Source organism: Neolamprologus multifasciatus, chromosome 3 (genome assembly GCF_963576455.1).
Source record: "Neolamprologus multifasciatus chromosome 3, fNeoMul1.2, whole genome shotgun sequence".
Taxonomy (NCBI): Eukaryota; Metazoa; Chordata; class Actinopteri; order Cichliformes; family Cichlidae; genus Neolamprologus; species Neolamprologus multifasciatus.
The window spans coordinates 7146641-7160019 of record NC_140441.1 but is presented as its reverse complement, the minus strand read 5'-3'; the positions used below and the strand labels follow the sequence as shown (position 1 = coordinate 7160019).

The following is a 13379-nucleotide window of genomic DNA, read 5'->3' as shown; positions in this document are numbered from 1 at the left end:
GTAACACAAAAGTAACACTCAGTGTCATGCAGTGACTTTTACACAACCAGATCAGATGAACCAACTCACACTAAAACATGCATTTTGCTGCACTCTTTACACTTATTTCTTTTCTTTCTGCTCTTTTATATATTTTGTAAAACCACAAAAAATATTTTATGTCAGCAGCAATTTCTCTCAAACTGCTGCATCACAGCTTTCATGCTCTGACCTGCATGTTAAATGAGAGAAAAGCTCTTTATCAGTAACTTTTACAACTTCTGGCAGGTTAATGTCTGAACTTTGGAGTGAAACACACCCTTAGTTACAGGAAATAACACCACTGATTCTTCTGAGACTCACACTTATCGTTGGACCAAACTAGCAGCTTCCTCTGAGTGAGTCCAGCTACAGGAGAGAAAAGTGGAAAACTCCAACACTGCTGCTTCAAGCTGCTGACGCTCCACACACTGAATGTGAGTTTGAGCAAAAACACGACTCAAAGGAAGTTTCAGTGAAGGTGGTAGAGGAGGGAGGGGAGCCAGGACTGACTGTACTTCCTGTCTGCTGTTTTCAGCTTCACTCACAGACTCAATGGCTTCCAGATCAGAGGAGGATCTCTGCTGTCCGGTCTGTCAGGAGGTCTTCAGAGATCCTGTTATTCTGTCATGTAGCCACAGCTTCTGTAAAGACTGTCTGAAGAGATGGTGGAGAGAGAGACCAACACACGAGTGTCCAGTTTGTAAGAGAAGATCTTCAAAGGAAAAACCACCTTTATGTCTGGCTTTAAAGAACCTGTGTGAGTCGTTCTTACAGGAGAGAGATCAGAGAGCTTCAGAGGCTCTCTGCAGTCTGCACTCTGAGAAACTCAAACTCTTCTGTCTGGACCATCAGCAGCCAGTGTGTCACATCTGCAGAGACTCAGAAAAACACACCAAGCACAGATTCAGACCCATCGATGAAGCTGCACAACAACACAAGAAGGAACTTCAGGAAACTCTGGAGCCCTTAAAGAAGAAGTTAAAGGTTTGTGAAGAAGTTCAAGTGGAGTTTGATCAAACAGCAGAACACATTAAGGTCCAGGCCCGACACACAGAGAGGCAGATTAAGGAGCAGTTTAAGAAGCTTCACCAGTTTCTAGCAGAGGAAGAGGAGGCCAGGCTGGCTGCACTGAGGGAGGAAGAGGAGCAGAAGAGTGGGATGATGAAGGAGAAGATGGAGGCTCTGAGCAGAGAGATAGCAGCTCTTTCAGACACAGTCAGAGCCACAGAGGAGGAGCTGAGAGCTGAAGACGTCTCATTCCTGCACAACTACAAGGCTGCAGTGGAAAGAGTCCAGCGCTGCCCCCTGCTGGATGATCCACAGCTGCCCTCAGGAGCTCTGATAGACCAGGCCAAACACCTGGGCAACCTGACTTTCAACATCTGGAACAACATGAAGGACATGGTCTCCTACACTCCTCTCATTCTGGACCCAAACACTGCTGGTCCAAACTTCATCCTGTCTGAAGATCTGACCAGTGTGAGAGGAGGAGAGAGGCAGCAGCTTCCTGATAATCCAGAGAGGTTTGATTGGTTCTACTCTGTCCTGGGCTCTGAGGGCTTTAACTCAGGGACTCACAGCTGGGATGTTGATGTTGGAGACAGTACATGGTGGAGACTGGGTGTGTTAGCAGAGTCTTTGCAGAGGAAGGAAAACATAGAGTCTGGATTATGGGGAATACGGTTCTATAGAGGTGAATACTCAGCAGACTCAACATCAACTGCTCTCTCAGTCCAGAAGAAGCTCCAGAGGATCAGAGTGAATCTGGACTGGAACAGAGGAAAGCTGTCGTTCTCTGATCCTGATACTAACACACACATACACACCTTCACACACACTTTCACTCACAGGATGTTTCCATTCATTTTAACTGGTGGTAAAGCAAAGGTGTGTCCGTTGAAGGTGTCAGTGTCAGTGCAGCAGATGAGTTGAGGATGATGATATTTCTAATGTTGTTTCCTGTCAGTGAATTGAAGCTGTTAAACTGCAGCTGTCCTCCTGCTGCCTCGTTGTTCCAAAGCTCTTTGTTTCTCTTTTAGTTCTCACTGTTTCTTTCTGTTTCTGCTGTCCACCTTTTCACATGGAAAATCATTTCACTGTTTCTCACTGAATGACTCCCCAAACTAGATTTGAAATTCTATCAAGTTTCTAATCATTACAAGTGATTCATGTTTCTATTTGATGTGTAAATGGAGATGATTTCGTTTGCTGGGATATGGACTGACATGTGTTGAATGGGAGGAGCAGTTTGTTGTTGTCTTCTTGTCTGTTTATGACAACAATAAATCTATTGTTGAAACAATGATTCATGTTTAACTCCATATATGAAATGTTTCTGATCTTTGAATTCTGTTTGATTAAAGACTTTCTTCATGACACAAATGAGATTTCAGTGTATTAATAGAACTAAATAAGCTCAGAGTTGAAAGGCTGGAGTATTATGTACGTGCTTCACTGTCAGGATCTTCAGGGGGATTCAAAGGGAAACATCAAACTGCTGTAATGAGATCAACTAGTTGGGCTGAACACACTTATCTGTAGTTTGTCTCCATCCAGGATCATCAGAATATAATGAACATGTGTGAAGAGCCAAAAAATGCTGCTGCCCTCTCAGCATGATGAGCTCCAGCCTTTGTTAACAGGAAAACAGGAAACATGAGACAACTTTCAGAGACAGTAACCAACTGTGGCCACAAGATGGCAGCAGCTGATCTGAGATCCTTGATTGGACAGAACGACTCTGCTCTGTGACGTCATCAGAGAGACGGCCTTCACTTTGATAGATCTGACGTCACGTCTGCACTGCGATGATGAAAGCTGATAAACACCTTGTTATTTATCCATGAAATCACCTCTGTCCTCTCAAGTGTAGCTGTTTACAGAGCTAAAGAAGTCCTTCATCATCAAAACAGACAAACATGTATTTTCTGTATGAAGTGACGTCATCCTCACTCTAACCTCTTACATACATTCTGTTCAGTTTTCCTGCTGTAAGAAATAAACTGTGTGAAAATATAAATGCAGGGAAACATCCATTAATCACAGGTGAGCCGTTTGTTTCTGACTCACATTAAATGAGGCTTCAGGTGTAAATACCTCAGAAGTGTTTGTGAGTTCAGTAGAAGCAGACCCAGTCAACCATCATGGCATCCACAGCACTACACAATGCAACAGAAAGGCCTTCATCATCTGCTGAACCACCTCTGAACCACGACGCTCTCCCTGCATCTAAAAGCTGTTAGTCAGGATGAGATGCTGCTGTGATCGCTCACAATTTACCTGTGAGATCTTTGTAAATATCATCTTTGTTTCTGAAGGAAACACCTTTAGTCTGTTTGTATTTGGAGTGCAGATCTGGGCGTCCATCACTTTAACCTGCACACGTTTAGTTATTGAGTGTAGTTGATGTTTGGCAGCATTTTATAAGTGACAGTTCATGAACGGTGAAGGAACAGAGGACGCCTGACCATCCTACCTGTGTCAGTAAGAACACTTTAATCTTCTGCAAAACACAGTAAATAAAGACCAATGTTGAGCAATTAATTATATAATTACTTCTTCAAAAAAGTAGCTGAGTTTGGCAAACAAAGTTTTTTGCAGCTATTTCTTTTTAAATGCATCCAAAGCAGTTTTTTAAACAAACATTTCAAACTATTTACAGAACAATCAGCTGTTATACAGGAATAAAAGTAAAGTTTAAAAATCATCACTTACTTGCTTTGTTTCTCTTTCTGTGGCGTTTGTTTCTCATGAGTTTCTTTGTTAGCTTTCTTCTCTGTAGAATAGAAATTTCAAGCAAAACTTCTTCGACTTCCAAGCTGCTCAGAAAAATAAAGTGTGCAGCTCCACACTGGGAGCATGGTTCATTACCTAGTAAGACTATTTTCTGAAGATTTGATTGGTCAGCGGGAGGTGATTGCAAACCTGCACATCATAAGTTACCATGGTAATGCACCCAGGTAAGGAGTGAATCCCTTTGTAGTAAACCCCAAAGTTAGCCCTGAAGTTATCCGAATAAGCCAAAATGCTGCCTCACAGCACAGACCTGTGACAAGAACGATGTTTTTTTCTTATTTTGTCGGCAGTGATGTCATTGGAAGGCGGCGTTAAACTAATCGAAAGTACACCGATGAGTCGGCGTGTGTCCGTTAGTTTTTCTCCGTTTATACCTGCACCATAATGACTCTGTTAACATCAGCGTGTTTCTGCCTGCCTCTGTTGTTTGTCTGTGTCGTGGATTTGGCCTCTTCAGGTGAGCTCTGTCCTCGCTTACCTTCTTTTCTAATAAGGTTACCCTGACCGCTGTGGAACAAATTTGGGCTCAAATCGCCCCATAATCTACTTTATATTCTCAATTCAGGAAGGAAGTACAGATGTGATGTCTGTGTGGATCAGCACCCTTTACCTGTATTTACTTCTGTGACATCTGAGTGGACTCAGCCATCTCGCATGGTTTGCAGTGACGCATGTAATAGGTTTGTAGCTTAAACCTATTCGCTGGAACATTGAAGACAATACAATTACACAGCAAGCAATACACGAGTAGGCAAAGGTCTTCATGTTTCTCGTGCACGGGAGAGAACCGGACAAACGCCGTTCCTTCACTTGACCCCAGTTGCTCTCGTCCGCTCCCCCGTAACACTGCTCTTTTATTGAGGTTACATGAATATGCAGAGGTTCATTAACATACGACGTCTACATACAAACAAAGAGTACCTTGCCTGTGCGTGTGTGTGTGTGTGTGTGTGGGGTCAGAGTGCGACCCCATAAATGACTTCCCTAAACCTGCTGGTCTGGAAGTCCAACAGTTAATCTAAACAAAAGGCACTTAGCCTAAAACAGATATAGCCACGTTTATCCTACCATAAAACAATAAAACAAGGTACGACCTCTTCCCATGCTCCCAGGATGTTGGTGTGGATTCCAGAACACTCTGAATGCACACCAAGCCTTTGTAGCCTGCTAAAGATCACACATCCTATCACTACACAATTGATTATACACCTCTAAGCATATATGGTTAAATGGTTAAATATTTCTAAGCATAAATGACAATCAACAATACAAAACCTAACAAGGAACTTGCCATATAAGCAATGTTTGAGAATGTGTGACGTGTAAAGTACCAAAATAAAACCTATATGAGCCACAGTTTATGATTCTAATGTTAGAGAGCTCTTGCAACTGGCGTTTGAGCTGTGCAGAGGTCTCTCTCTTCCGGAAGATGAATGAATAAAAGAAATATCAATATTTTAACACACTATGAGTCGGTTTTCTCTGTTCTGTCATGGGGACAAAAGAATCGGGGTTTAATATTTGGTGTTTCCGCCTGGTTCGTCATGCAACAGAGAGAACAAATGTGGCTGAAGGTTGGATCTGATATGAGGCGAACAGGAGACCGGTCTAAAAAGATTTAAAGGTAGGCACAAACCTGTTCAATAAGCAAATTTGTGCAAATTGGCTGAATTCTAAATTATCTGTTCGCTGAGTAGATGATCTTAACTATTAAATTGGCTCAGTAGTGGTAAAACTGAATTGTTGAGAATAAAGTAAAACTTTGAAGTAATGAGAAGCTTTGAAGTAAGGATAATGAAACTGTGAGAAAAGACAGTACTGAGATAAAAGTAACATGAGATGTTATGATAAAAGAGAAAAGAGACCAGTGTGTATTTAGGAAAACACAGGATCATAGTTTATGAGTCAGTTTATGGTTTAATAAGTGTCAAGTTCAGAAGTGCAAACTTCCTCCCTACTGGAGACGTCCAGTAGTTGGTCCGGCGTGGCCGTATTGGAGATTGACCATCTACCAAGACTTGGGACCTTGGTTTAAAAATAGGTTATGATCAGAGGATCATTTTGGGAGACACTTATTTGTGAGTAAAAAGAGTAATTTCGGACGAGGAAGTCCGACAGAAAAGACCTGGTGCTGTCAGGATGTTTAAGTGACACAGAATTTCAGAAAATCGAGTCAGAAATGGTTTTGTGGCTCTTGGTAAATTGATTTTGAAGGAAAATCAGTGTTTATTGTGCTGAAGTAACAGATCCGGCGTGGTCTGACGGGAAGAATCAGCTGTACAATTTTGCAGCGTTGTTGATATTAACAGATCCGGCGTGGTCTGAGGAAAAGAAATAAATCGGTGAATGGTTGATATACTTACATGAATTTTGGTGGATCCGCTGAGGTCCAGAAGAATAATCAATGCGGACTGTGTTGGTTTAAATGTTGATAAATGATCCAGGAAGAATTGCCTGGTATGTGTGTTATTGAGTAACAACATGCGCAGTTAAATTGGGCGCTGTCTACTTCCGATGAGTTTGATGAAAAGGACACCTTGAGCTGGACAAGGTGTTTAACTGACTCAGGATTTCAGAGAATCGAGTCAGCTGTGATCTTGAGTTCTAATGGTAAATTGATTTTAAAGGAAAATCAATGTTTACCATATTGAAGTAATTCTGAAGATATTACTAGATGTGCTGTGATACAAGTGAAGAATAAGTTGTGTACATGTGGACACAATTGTGTTGATATTGATGGATCGGCTGCGGTCCATCTGATAAGTTAATACTGGAGACACTGAGACAAGAAACTGTTCACTGGCTGCAGTGATATACATGTGCTGAAGATTACTGGACCCGGCGAGGTCCATGTGATGAAGTTCTTGGGCAGATAAATGACAGAAACAGTTTCTGAATTTTGAGGAGAATTCTGAAGCACTGAGGTTGAATTTTCTCTGTGCTTGGAGCACTGTGTGGACTTATATCAGAGTTATAAGTCCAAATGTTACACACACGGTTCTTGGGTGTGAGTTACTTCCTGTTTTAATTTTAAAATGCGACACATGTGTTCATTGAACTAGAACTTCAGCCGTGAATGAGACAGGATTTAGATTAGGTCTAGTTCTGGTAAAGTAAAAGATTATATTCAAAGTTTTATGCCCTGGAGGCCAAGAGTTGTGTGTAGAGAAGAACATGACTTAGAAAAGGACATTTAAGGTCACATTTTGTCTCATTTGGGGAGAATTGTCCCATATGTGTTTATTTCTCTTCTCTTTTAAGAGGACATACGCAGTTACTGGGTGTTGTCTACTTCCTCTTTCTGATTCTGAACAGCATGTTTCATAAAATACTCTTAAGAAAGCGTATTTTGAGTGATTCTAAGTGTGTGAATGTTGTGAGTACTGGATTTGAGTGATTCTGTGTGATTTGTACAAAATAATAAATAAATAATAATAACACGGTGTAGGTACATAGCAGAGTGTGGGAGAAAGAGGAAGTCTGAGAGAAAAGTGTGTGCGTAGGCAAACTGCAGGGTGTGTGTGTGTGTGTCAAACAGGAAGTCTGATTATGTTGTTACATTGCAACATGAAAACAGAGGAATTAGAGACTGAATGTCTTAAGAAAAAGTAATAAAATGATATTAATTACATGTTTTAGTGTGTTAATACAGGTGGAGTCTCCTCAACCTGAAAACATGAGTACAGCGGCAAAAGGATAGATTAACAAAATTGGGACGACAAACAGGCCAGCCTTTGGCTTAAAAACTTTACAGCTTGACCTCTCATTCTGTCCCCACCCTAAGAAAAAGCTTAAAGGACAGTCGATCTCCTGATGAAGACAGAAGACAGACAGAACATTGTGGACTTGAAGAGTTAACAGCAGGCAAAAGACAGTGCAACTGACCTATAACACGGAAGGGTCAAGCAACAGCATGTATGAATACCACTGATGGAACATGAGCTTTGAATTATAAGCTGGAAACCAGACAAGTGACATGACTGTTTGAAGGCACTGGATATTTGCCATGCTGGGAGTTAACCTACAAGAAAAGACTGAAAGATTAACAGAGAAGAAACAGTGAAGAAGAAAACAGCTGAGTTGAGCCTGTGTTTCCTGGAGATTTGAAGGCCAAACAGGACACTGTGAGAAGCGGGACAGGGACCAGTCAGAGGTCAAGCCTGGATGAGTTTGAGTGCGAGAGTACAGGATATAATTGGATCGAAAATGGAAGCTAACTCATGGAGGTTTAGGATTGTCCACCACAACAAAAAAAAAAAGAAAAAAAAAAAGAAAAAGACCGAGAAAAATAAATACATGAACTAACGATTACATGAATGAATAGAAAACACACATACACAAATTGTTACGTGTGAAATTATTTTTGGAATGAATCAGAAGTGAGACAGTTTGAATCCACAGCTCAGTGCAAAGAGGCATGAATTACACCTGATTATAAAAATACCTATGCAATGAAGAAGCAGCTTACATTCAATTAATATCACCACATAACATAAATGCAATGAAGAAGCAGCTTACACTCAATTAATATTACCACATAACATAAATGCAATGAAGAAGCAGCTTACACTCAATTAATATCACCACAAAACATAAATGCAATGAAGAAGCAGCTTACACTTACATACATGACATAAATTGGTATTTCTGACCGGAGAGAGAGAAGCGGGTCGTTTAAGCACTGATGATGATAATGAAAATGTCTCAGTTTGTTATCTCTAGGTGCAAGCAGACCTGGATCAATTTTCCACATGCAGCGGTCGGTAGAAAGTTATAGGTTAACATTATTAGAAACGTTCAGGCCAAGTTTTTGGTTGAAGTGTTTACAGCGCCATGTGTCCCTGAACCTCACAAGCAAGCTAACTCCTGGCTGAGGACAAGGAATGCTGTTAAGGTGGGGAATCAAAATTTGGGTTAGCAAATTTGGGAAAGAGAAAACTGACTGTTTTAGTGGAAAATTGTAAAGGAGTCTGAAACACTGCAAAAAGAAAATGCATTAACCTTAGAAATACAAGAGAGCTCATGAAGACTAGACAGCATGTTGAGCGTGTGAGTCTGTTTATCATCTTGTCCAAATCGCTTAGTGTGTAGTAGTTTTTAGAAAAGAAAATTTAGAATTTAGTGATGATGGTGTACAAGTTGTGTGGCGTTTAACAAGATTTTCTGTGTATTGAGCAGGTGAAATTATGTCAGTTGACTTCGGAGTGCTAGGACCCTGAAGAACTTGTGGCAAAACTTTTGTGTGTTTAAGATTTTTGAGGTTGTTGTTGTGATGGGTTGATTCGGTTAGTTTGCTTTGGGTGTTCTTCTTATTTTAATAGAGGGAGTTTTATTGGACGTGGACATGTCTAAGAGGGGCCCATTATTTTTGTAACAGAGCACTTAGAGAAAACCTGGCAGGTGATTTTGTTTTGTGCTTTGATGAGCTAATCATCAGCTCTCTTTTTTCTCATTTTTGTTCTAAGCAGGCCTGCAAGAGTAAATGACAGCGCTGTAAAAATTTCCGGGAGAACAAACATAAGGTGGGCTTTCCAGATTACAACTGGCTGAGGAGAAGGCTACCTGTGGGGACCTGATCAGATTGAAAGTCTCTGACTAAAAGGATTGCCGCAAGCCAACCCAGTCCAAAAGCATAAAGAACTATTTTCCTAAAACAAAATAAAACAAATGAATGAGCTCATGTTGCTGAGGGTGGAGAATCTGATTATTTGCGCGGGAGTCTCCACTATCAGCAATATCTCGTGTGAATGCGTGTGAATGAATGTGTGTAAATGGACGGTGACTGGACGGACGATGTGGACTAAAGTTGGACCGACTGGACACTGCGATAAAGACTGGACTAAGGTTAAACACATGACTGATAACTGTTCTGTTTTCTTTCTTATAACACAGATTGGATCATAAGTGGGGAAAACTGAGTATGAAATGTGAAGTTCAGGTTAACACACAGGTTTTGTTTCTAGGAAGTTCCAAGGATGCAGGCTCTGGATGGAGACAGGAGTTCGAAAAGATTTGACATGATGATTAAATTGATTTCATCCCTTAAACACAGGTTTGCAGGGCCGGAGCAGATATATACCTGAGAGGAGGATTGCTGAGGTGTTTTGAGAAATAATATGACTAACCTTTTTCTTTTGATTTCCTAAGCTCGGGTGAAGCATCTTGAGTTTGTGACACATAAGATGTGTCAAAAGGGGGATTTAAGGTTTAATTTGAAATGGGTTTTAGGATCATTTTGTGACTTTGGGGGTGTTTGATAATTTAGATATGGTAACACTGAGGCAGAAGTGTTATTTTCATGTTTAAGTTAAAGGATTAAGATGAACTGAATCCTGTTTAGAAGATAAAATGCCGGTGTTCATAATAAGTTGAATGCCAAACTTAAAGGGAAACTGTGGGATAGCTTGAATAAAACATATGCTTTGGTGAAAGGAGCGAAGATTTTAGGAGTAAAACGTTTGATTTCTTTTTGATTTCTAGAATAAGTGGTTATAATGCAGGCTTACACAAATAGATATTACATAGATTTATTTCTAGGGTAGAGTAACACAAAAGTAACACTCAGTGTCATGCAGTGACTTTTACACAACCAGATCAGATGAACCAACTCACACTAAAACATGCATTTTGCTGCACTCTTTACACTTATTTCTTTTCTTTCTGCTCTTTTATATATTTTGTAAAACCACAAAAAATATTTTATGTCAGCAGCAATTTCTCTCAAACTGCTGCATCACAGCTTTCATGCTCTGACCTGCATGTGAAATGAGATAAAAGCTCTTTATTAGTAACTTTTACAACTTCTGGCAGGTTAATGTCTGAACTTTGGAGTGAAACACACCCTTAGTTACAGGAAATAACACCACTGATTCTTCTGAGACTCACACTTATCGTTGGACCAAACTAGCAGCTTCCTCTGAGTGAGTCCAGCTACAGGAGAGAAAAGTGGAAAACTCCAACACTGCTGCTTCAAGCTGCTGACGCTCCACACACTGAAGGTGAGTTTGAGCAAAAACACGACTCAAAGGAAGTTTCAGTGAAGGTGGTAGAGGAGGGAGGGGAGCCAGGACTGACTGTACTTCCTGTCTGCTGTTTTCAGCTTCACTCACAGACTCAATGGCTTCCAGATCAGAGGAGGATCTCTGCTGTCCGGTCTGTCAGGAGGTCTTCAGAGATCCTGTTATTCTGTCATGTAGCCACAGCTTCTGTAAAGACTGTCTGAAGAGATGGTGGAGAGAGAGACCAACACACGAGTGTCCAGTTTGTAAGAGAAGATCTTCAAAGGATCCACCTTTAAATCTGGCTTTGAAGAACCTGTGTGAGTCGTTCTTACAGGAGAGAGATCAGAGAGCTTCAGAGGCTCTCTGCAGTCTGCACTCTGAGAAACTCAAACTCTTCTGTCTGGACCATCAGCAGCCAGTGTGTCTCGTCTGCAGAGACTCAGAAAAACACACCAAGCACAGATTCAGACCCATCGATGAAGCTGCACAACAACACAAGAAGGAACTTCAGGAAACTCTGGAGCCCTTAAAGAAGAAGTTAAAGGTTTGTGAAGAAGTTCAAGTGGAGTTTGATCAAACAGCAGAACACATTAAGGTCCAGGCCCGACACACAGAGAGGCAGATTAAGGAGCAGTTTAAGAAGCTTCACCAGTTTCTAGCAGAGGAAGAGGAGGCCAGGCTGGCTGCACTGAGGGAGGAAGAGGAGCAGAAGAGTGGGATGATGAAGGAGAAGATGGAGGCTCTGAGCAGAGAGATAGCAGCTCTTTCAGACACAGTCAGAGCCACAGAGGAGGAGCTGAGAGCTGAAGACGTCTCATTCCTGCACAACTACAAGGCTGCAGTGGAAAGAGTCCAGCGCTGCCCCCTGCTGGATGATCCACAGCTGCCCTCAGGAGCTCTGATAGACCAGGCCAAACACCTGGGCAACCTGACCTTCAACATCTGGAACAACATGAAGGACATGGTCTCCTACACTCCTCTCATTCTGGACCCAAACACAGCTCATCCAGACCTCATCCTGTCTGAAGATCTGACCAGTGTGAAAGGAGGAGAGAGGCAGCAGCTTCCTGATAATCCAGAGAGGTTTGATTATTACTTCTCTGTCCTGGGCTCTGAGGGCTTTAACTCAGGGACTCACAGCTGGGATGTTGATGTTGGAGACAGTACATGGTGGAGACTGGGTGTGTTAGCAGAGTCTTTGCAGAGGAAGGGAGACATAGACTCTGCACTATGGACAATATGGTTCTATGAAGGTGAATACTACACATGTTCACCATCAGCTCCATCCATTGCTCTCTCAGTCCAACAGAAATTCCAGAGGATCAGAGTGAATCTGGACTGGAACAGAGGAAACCTGTCGTTCTCTGATCCTGATACTAACACACACATACACACCTTCACACACACTTTCACTCACAGGATGTTTCCATATATTGACACTGATGGTAAAGTGAAGGTGTGTCCGTTGAAGGTGTCAGTGTCAGTGCAGCAGATGAGTTGAGGATGATGATATTTCTAATGTTGTTTCCTGTCAGTGAATTGAAGCTGTTAAACTGCAGCTGTCCTCCTGCTGCCTCGTTGTTCCAAAGCTCTTTGTTTCTCTTTTAGTTCTCACGGTTTCTTTCTGTTTCTGCTGTCCACCTTTTCACATGGAAAATCATTTCACTGTTTCTCACTGAATGACTCCCCAAACTAGATTTGAAATTTTATCAAGTTTCTAATCATTACAAGTGATTCATGTTTCTATTTGATGTGTAAATGGAGATGATTTAGTTTGCTGGGATATGGACTGACATGTGTTGAATGGGAGGAGCAGTTTGTTGTTGTCTCCTTGTCTGTTTATGACAACAATAAATCTATTGTTGAAACAATGATTCATGTTTAACTCCATATATGAAATGTTTCTGATCTTTGAATTCTGTTTGATTAAAGACTTTCTTCATGACACAAATGAGATTTCAGTGTATTAATAGAACTAAATAAGCTCAGAGTTGAAAGGCTGGAGTATTATGTACGTGCTTCACTGTCAGGATCTTCAGGGGGATTCAAAGGGAAACATCAAACTGCTGTAATGAGATCAACTAGTTGGGCTGAACACACTTATCTGTAGTTTGTCTCCATCCAGGATCATCAGAATATAATGAACATGTGTGAAGAGCCAAAAAATGCTGCTGCCCTCTCAGCATGATGAGCTCCAGCCTTTGTTAACAGGAAAACAGGAAACATGAGACAACTTTCAGAGACAGTAACCAACTGTGGCCACAAGATGGCAGCAGCTGATCTGAGATCCTTTATTGGACAGAACGACTCTGCTCTGTGACGTCATCAGAGAGACGGCCTTCACTTTGATAGATCTGACGTCACGTCTGCACTGCGATGATGAAAGCTGATAAACACATTGTTATTTATCCATGAAATCACCTCTGTCCTCTCAAGTGTAGCTGTTTACAGAGCTAAAGAAGTCCTTCATCATCAAAACAGACAAACATGTATTTGCTGTATGAAGTGACGTCATCCTCACTCTAACCTCTTACATACATTCTGTTCAGTTTTCCTGCTGTA

The 13379-nt window shown here is 41.4% G+C and overlaps 2 protein-coding genes across 2 annotated transcripts; both read left to right on the top strand.

Moving 5' to 3' along the window:
• Positions 1-235: 235 nt before the first annotated feature.
• On the top strand, positions 236-2403 carry LOC146521329 (nuclear factor 7, ovary-like). The gene is made up of 2 exons (XM_085155042.1): positions 236-455; positions 557-2403. The coding sequence occupies exon 2, from the start codon at positions 574-576 to the stop codon at positions 1951-1953; it is 1380 nt and encodes a 459-aa protein (XP_085011168.1). The 5' UTR covers positions 236-455; positions 557-573; the 3' UTR covers positions 1954-2403.
• An 8214-nt stretch (positions 2404-10617) lies between these two features.
• Positions 10618-12768, top strand: LOC146521328 (nuclear factor 7, ovary-like). The gene is made up of 2 exons (XM_085155040.1): positions 10618-10814; positions 10916-12768. The coding sequence occupies exon 2, from the start codon at positions 10933-10935 to the stop codon at positions 12316-12318; it is 1386 nt and encodes a 461-aa protein (XP_085011166.1). The 5' UTR covers positions 10618-10814; positions 10916-10932; the 3' UTR covers positions 12319-12768.
• Positions 12769-13379: the final 611 nt, after the last annotated feature.

Bases quoted from the DNA above. Each gene is read 5' to 3' on its own strand.
- LOC146521328 (XM_085155040.1), top strand. From the start codon at position 10,933: ATGGCTTCCAGATCAGAGGAGGATCTCTGCTGTCCGGTCTGTCAGGAG.
- LOC146521329 (XM_085155042.1), top strand. From the start codon at position 574: ATGGCTTCCAGATCAGAGGAGGATCTCTGCTGTCCGGTCTGTCAGGAG.